This window comes from Balaenoptera borealis (genome assembly GCF_965194805.1).
Source record: "Balaenoptera borealis genome assembly, chromosome: 1".
Taxonomy (NCBI): Eukaryota; Metazoa; Chordata; class Mammalia; order Artiodactyla; family Balaenopteridae; genus Balaenoptera; species Balaenoptera borealis.
Window position 1 is genome coordinate 27,319,592 of NC_138860.1, and position 7,627 is coordinate 27,327,218.

The window sequence follows — 7,627 nt, forward strand, 5'->3', positions numbered from 1 at the left end:
CAGCTGCCCCAAACAGAAGAAACTAATCTGAGTTTCAGCTCTGTGGCTAGCCTATTATTCGATCTTGGACAAGTCATTTTGCTTCTTGGTCCTTAATTTCTGATTTATAAAGAGTGGACAGGAATGACACCTGCAGCATGAGAACACTCACTGTAAACTTGAAAGTGCTACACAAATTAGCAGAAGGGGTATAGACTAGAAATTGCATTCATCCATGTTCCTACCACTCAGATATGCTTAGCATTAATATTTTAGTGCTAAAAACAATGCCAATTTTCTTAGTAACTTTATTTTATAAAGTAGACATTTTAAGAACATACACTTTTCCTCGGGGCCTCAGTACTATTATTTTAATTCTGAATGGGTAAAAGATGCATCCCCTAAACATGTTTATTTCCCCTAAATTGGCCCTTCTATCAAAAAAAGGCCTGGCATCACTGCTCCAAGGGATTTGGGAAAGTTTCTCTTCACTGCCACATTCAGGAAGCCTCAGAGCAGGAGACGAGCCCACGAAGTCCATGAAGGGTGGGGTGGAGGGGAGCAGGGAGGGAGGGGGCGGCACAGCCCAGCAAGACACCGAATTAGAGAAACGCTGACGTGACCTTGAGCAAACTATTTACCTTCTCCTAGTCTCCAAAAACTGGAGATGCCAACCCTTACCGTACAAATAAAAAAGACTAAAATGAGGTAATGTACACAAAAACCCTTAGCACCCAACTATAGGTAGACGTCAGAGAGCAAGGCTTGAGTAAATGCTGGTTTCCCTTCTCTGTTCCCCGTCTCTTTCATAAAGCTATCCTGGTTCTTCTTGCACTTTCCCTGACTTCTCTGACAATACCTCTCCTCTCCTTCCCCAGGAGAACCCTTCCGCTCCAGTGAGAGGTCTGAGGTAAAGGCACGTGCCATCCATATATTTAGTAATTCAAATTGCAGGCAAGAGTGGTAAGCTCCCCACCCCATCCCAAAGCCTATCAACCACCACTACTGTGCCACCCAGTTTCCCGCTAGGATGCGCACACTACGGAGTGTCATTCACAATGCGCGCAGCGAGGCTGGCGCCACTTGGAGCTGTGCAGTGCTCAGCCCTGCACGTTACCCTCACACTTCCTTGACAATGGCGGAGCCAAGGCTCCCACAAGGGCGACTACAGTTGCAGTGCTCAAGTTAACTCCATTCTCTACCTTATCCACTGCAGTAAAGCCCATAAACATAGTTGAGGTACCAAACAAAACTTTGTAAGGTGTTACTATAAAGTAATGAAACTGACTGAACTTATCACTCTCCTTTCCTGCAATCGCACCTTGTACCTTCAGGTGTGAGAGACTAAGGAATACATATACAGTCAGCCCTCCGTATCCGTGGGTTCCACATCCGAAGATTCAACCATCCACAGATGTAAAATACTGGGGGAAAAAACCCCAGAAAGTTCCAAAAGCAAAATCTGAATTTGCCACATGCCACAGGCAACTATTTACATAGCATTTACACTGTATTAGGTATTATAAGTAATCAGAGATGATTTAAAATATACGGGAGGGACTTCCTGGTGGCGCAGTGGTTAAGAATCCGCCTGCCACTGCAGGGGACACAGGTTCGCACCCTGGTCCGGGAAGATCTCACATGCCACGGAGCAACTAAGCCTGAGCGCCACAACTACTGAGCCTGCACTCTAGAGCCCGTGAGCCACAACTACTGAAGCCCACACACCTAGAGCCCGATCTCTGCAACGAGAAGCCACCACAATGAGAAGCCCACGCACCGCAACAAAGAGTAGCCCCCACTCACCGCAACTAGAGAAAGCCCGCGCGCAGCAACGAAGACCCAATGCAGCCATAAATAAATACACAAACAAATAAATAAATGAATAAATTTATATATAAAAAAATAAAATATACAGGAGGATGTAGGTAGGTAATATGCAAATTCTATGCCACTTTTTAAAAGGGATTTGAGCATCCCTAGATTTTGGTATCCTCAAGGGGTGAGGGGTTGGGGGTGAGTTGGGGAGGAGTGGGGGTGTGCCTTGGAACCAAGCCCTTGTAGATACCGAGGGACGACCGTAGCTACAATTTGTCATACATAAAACCTCCTATTGTTCATTCAGTTTAGCTCAAATTTAAAGCACTTAGTCCTGGGAGTTCCCTGGCAGTCCAGTGGTTATGACTCTGTGCTTTCACTGCCGAGGGGCTGGGTTCAATCCCTGGTCTGGCAACTAAGATCCCACAAGCCACGCAGGGGGAAAAAAAAGCACTTAGTCACTTCCCACTGTTTTGTTGGCCTCTGTACTACTAGTTTCTGACTCTTGAGATTGTGATCCCATCAAATACTCCTCATTCAGCTTGGACTCCTGGAACAATGGTATCATTGCCTTTCTTTGATGTACATATGTGATATAGATTCTACAGCTTCTGTTATATGCATGTATAATCTCCTCTACCTTTTGCCTTTTGCCTCTTCTTTCCTCACACTATTCTTTGTCTCCTGTCCTCCATTCTAGATCTACCAGTATTCATGTCTTTTTCTCACCTTTTTATGTTCTTTTGGTTCTTTTGGTTATTTTACTTGAGGAGTGTATCATGTTTAAGTATTATTAATCCTTCTTTGTAATATCCCATTCATAGCTTGATTATACATACCTATGTATTTTATTTTTTTATTTTTTAAAATTTATTTATTTTTGGCTGTGTTGGGTCTTCATTGCTGCGCGTGGGCTTTCTCTAGTTGTGGCGAGCAGGGGCTACTCTTCCTTGTGGTGCGTGTGCTTCTCACTGCAGTGGCTTCTCTTGTTGCAGAGCATGGGCTCTAGGCACGCGGGCTTCAGTAGTTGCGGCACACGGGCTTAGCTGCTCTGCGGCATGTGGGATCTTCCTGGACCAGGGATTGAACCCGTGTCCCTTGCAATGGCAGGTGGATCCTTAACCACTGGGCCACCAGGGAAGTCCCCATACCTATGTATTTTAAAAGCAAATTCTGTGCATTCACCCAACAAATACACACTGAGTGCCAACTATGTGTCTAGTACTAAAGCTATAGTAGAGTTGGCCTCATTCACAGAATTTAGTCTATAGGTTAGAATAGGCAATGTGGATATATATTCTTTCCACCAGATTATGAAGAATAAGAAACAGTATTGATCCGAAGCAACAGATAGAAAAGACCTTTTACAGGGCACAGAAAAATAAGTACTTTAAATAGCATAATAAATCCAAAGAATGCAAAAAGAAGAGAACGAACCCTCTTCTACTTTACAAGTTGTATCAGCAATTTAGAATTAGAAGAAACATTTCCAAACCTCACATCCACTGTATTATTTGACTCATGGTCAAATACTTCAAAAGCTTCTTTGATTTTTTTGTGAAATTCTGCTACTGCTGTCTCTGCAAAAGAAAAAGTAAATAAAAATTATTTTAATTTTAAATTCAAAACAAAAATTTCAATAACTAGAAATTCTAGGAAGGAAGAACATGGCAGAACTCCTTCCTAATATTTTTTATTGGGCGGGGGAGAGGCTATGTAGAAGAATGTCTTTACGCTTAGGAGAGGCACACCGAACTCTTTAAGAGTGAAATGTTATGATGTTTGCAATTTACTTTTTTCCCCCCTTCCTAATATTCTTTTTTTTTTTAGTTGTTTTGTTTGTTTTTTTATACTGCAGGTTCTTATTAGTCATCAATTTTATACACATCAGTGTATACATGTCAATCCCAATCGCCCAATTCAGCACAACACCGTCCCCACCCCACCACAGTTTTCCCCCCTTGGTGTCCATATGTCTGTTCTCTACATCTGTGTCTCAACTTCTGCCCTGCAAACCGGCTCATCTGTACCATTTTTCTAGGTTCCACATACATGCGTTAACATACGATATTTGTTTTTCTCTTTCTGACTTACTTCACTCTGTATGACAGTCTCTAGATCCATTCACGTCTCAACAAATGACTCAATTTCGTTCCTTTTTATGGCTGAGTAATATTCCATTGTATATATGTACCACAACTTCTTTATCCATTCGTCTGTTGATGGGCATTTAGGTTGCTTCCATGACCTGGCTATTGTAAATAGTGCTGCAATGAACATTCAGGTGCATGTGTCTTTTTGAATTACGTTTTCTCTGGGTATATGCCCAGTAGTGGGATTGCTGGGTCATATGGTAATTCTATTTTTAGTTTTTTAAGGAACCTCCATACTGTTCTCCATAGTGGCTGTATCAATTTACATTCCCACCAACAGTGCAAGAGGGTTCCCTTTTCTCCACACCCTCTCCAGCATTTGTTGTTTGTAGATTTTCTGATGATGCCCATTCTAACTGGTGTGAGGTGATACCTCATTGTAGTTTTGATTTGCATTTCTCTAATAATTAGTGATGTTGAGCATCTTTTCATGTGCTTCGTGGCCATCTCTATGTCTTCTTTGGAGAAATGTCTATTTAGGTCTTCTGCCCAGTTTTGGATTGGGGTGTTTGTTTCTTTAATATTGAGCTGAATGAGCTGTTTATATATTTTGGAGATTAATCTTTTGTCCGTTGATTCGTTTGCAAATATTTTCTCCCATTCTGAGGGTTGTCCTTTAGTCTTGTTTATGGTTTCCTTTGCTGTGCAAAAGCTTTGAAGTTTCATTAGGTCCCATTTGTTTACTTTTGTTTTTATTTCCATTACTCTAGGAGGTGGATCAAACAAGATCTTGCTGTGATTTATGTCAAAGAGTGTTCTTCCTATGTTTTCCTCTAATAGTTTTATAGTGTCCAGTCTTACATTTAGGTCTCTAATCCATTTTGAGTTTATTTTTGTGTATGGTGTTAGGGAGTATTCTAATTTCATTCTTTTACATGTAGCTGTCCAGTTTTCCCAGCACCACTTATTGAAGAGACTGTCTTTTCTCCATTGTATATCTTTGCCTCCTTTGTCGTAGATTAGTTGACCATAGGTGCGTGGGTTTATCTCTGGGCTTTCTATCTTGTTCCATTGATCTATGTTTCTGTTTTTGTGCCAGTACCATATTGTCTTGATTACTGTAGCTTTGTAGTATAGTCTGAAGTCAGGGAGTCTGATTCCTCCAGCTCCGTTTTTTTCCCTCAAGACTGCTTTGGCTATTCGGGGTCTTTTGTGTCTCCATACAAATTTTAAGATGATTTGTTCTAGCTCCGTAAAAATGCCATTGGTAATTTGACAGGGATTGCATTGAATCTGTAGATTGCTTTGGGTAGTATTGTCATTTTCACAATATTGATTCTTCCAATCCAAGAACATGGTATATCCTAATATTCTTAATGTATCATTTGGCATGTTTAACTTCCTCTAGAGATCTCAAAGAATGGAGCTTTTTTTTAAACTTTTTTACTGAGGCATAATACACAAACAAGAAAGTACCAAAGGTGCACTGATCTCAAGTACACAGCTTACTGAGTTTTTATATATGTATATAGTCATAGAGCTGAACTACCACCCAGATCAAAATATAGAACATTCCCAGCACCAGCCTATCTTCCATCTCAGTTTGGGTAGATCCTAGCCTGAGAAGCAGAAGGAATCCAATGCCACAGATATTGTGTTTCTCTAGTGTGTCCACCTGTCTTGCTTTACTCTATGCTTGAGGAGGATGGAAATTGGGGAGTGGGAGGCATACAAAAGCAACATGTTACACTCGCTCAAAAAACTTTCAAACTAGTTTTGAGACTAAAACTTACTTAGATGAAACAATTAAAACGTCATTTATTCAGTAAATATCGATTGAGTACCTACTATGTACCACACACTATTCTAAGTGCTATGGTTAGAGCAAGGAACAAAATAGACAAAAATTCCTGCCTCCGTGGAGCTATTTTGTGTGTGGTGGGGGAGATACATAAGCTTACACACACTTGGTAAAATACACAGTAAGTCAAATGGTGCTAGAAAAAATAAAGCAGGGAAGGGACATGGGCGCTGGCAATGTGGGTAGGGGAGAATGGGATGGGATGGTGGTTTGGGAAGGCCTACCTAAGTGATAAGGTGACAGCTGCACAGACCAGAAGGAGGAGAAAGAGCCAGCCTTGTAAATATCTGCAGGAAGAGTTTTTAGCCAGAGAGAACAAGAAAAGCAGAATGGTAGGAAATAAGGTCAGAAAGGTATGAGTTTGGGGGTGGGGACAGATTCTATAAGGGCTCTGCAGGCTACTTTAAGGACGGTGTCTTGTACTTTGAAAGAGGTGAGAAACCACTGGAGGGTTCTAAGCAGCGAAGTGACATGGTCTGGCTTCTATTCACTTTGGCTATTATGTTAAGAATACCCTGGAAAGGAACAAGGATAGAAGAAAAGAGACCAGTTAGGAGGATATTGCTATATTCTAGATGAGAGAATATTGTACTTACTATTTGAAAAACAAATAGTTTTTCTAGAAAAAGTGGAAAGGGAGAGATTAAGTATGAGTTTAGATAATTATTTTAATTATAAATATATTCCCTTTACCCTAACATAACCACTAACATAACATTTTGCTGTATTTTCCTTTCTTCGTACACAACCTTTTATAACTACCATGCATTCTCCTAACTACTTCACTGAAATGTTTTATTTTTCCAGGTTGCAACATAACCTTCAATTCTGAACAGTAACAAAGGAATGTAATAATTTATTGATAGTGTTAATTTTTCTTTATTATAATAAATAACATGGCAGCAAACTTCCACTAGTTTAATAAGCAAATAAATGTTATCTCATTATTTAAATTTACGGCTCTTTGCTTACAAGTAAGTCTAAATAATGATCCTTTATGCTTGTTTACCACCTCTATTTTCTATGTTATGAATTGTCTGTTCATGTTCTCTGCTCATCCCTACTGCGATTTTCTGTTTTTTCTTAACAATTTGTATGAGCTCTTTAAATAATAAAGACTTAACCCTATGTCATGATTATTGAAAACAATTTTCCAGGTCAGTTGTTTTCATTTGTTTTCCTAAAATGAAAACAGTTCCATCTCCTTTATGATCACCAAAATCAAACATGATTACTGAAGAAAAAAAAAGTGAAAGAAGTTTAGATTAAGTTAAAACCACTTCAAATCCTACCATGCAGAGTTAACTACTCTTAATGTTGTCCTCTAATTTTTCACTCAACAATAAACTGTGAGCATCTTTTTATTCTCAAAATTTATTACATTATAATTTTTAGTGTCTGATATTCCATTATAGAACTTTATTATAATTTATTAAACCAACTCCCTAATTGTAGACATTTAGGTAGTTCCCAATTTTTTTGTTTTTACAATAATTCTTGAGTGAACCATTCTTCCCAATTCGTCTTTGTGCATTTGTCTTATTATCTCGCTGAAATACAATAAGTTGAATTTGTGTTAGATATTGGGAAGGCTCTTATTAGTCTTAATAGTACCTTGGAAAAATCTCACTGGTTATAATACTGCCATTGCACAAAGCTGATGTTTGGTTTTTAAATTTAAGATTATTTTTTAAAGTACATTATCTTTTATTTCTATTTTAGTCACATCTGTTAAGATTTCTTCTCATCCTTTAAAGTTTAGAAACATATCCTTTGAAAGGACCACCAAAAGAGGGAGAAAATCATCCTTTTTCTATAGGTTTGGTGAATACTCAATTCTATTTTCGTCTACAATTTAAAAATATACTTACTCTTA

General features: G+C 39.1%; 1 protein-coding gene across 4 annotated transcripts in view; it reads right to left on the bottom strand.

Annotated features, from left to right (window-relative positions):
- The window catches only part of DRC8 (dynein regulatory complex subunit 8), a 131,236-nt gene that overhangs the window by 55,680 nt on the left and 67,929 nt on the right, over positions 1-7,627 (bottom strand). For 3 of the 4 annotated variants that reach the window (XM_082341369.1, XM_082341371.1, XM_082341372.1), the window contains one exon: positions 3,293-3,377. In XM_082341369.1, the coding sequence (XP_082197495.1) occupies positions 3,293-3,377 (85 nt within the window). The remainder of the gene's footprint in view (positions 1-3,292; positions 3,378-7,627) is intronic. The other variant, XM_082341370.1, reaches the window with a different exon arrangement.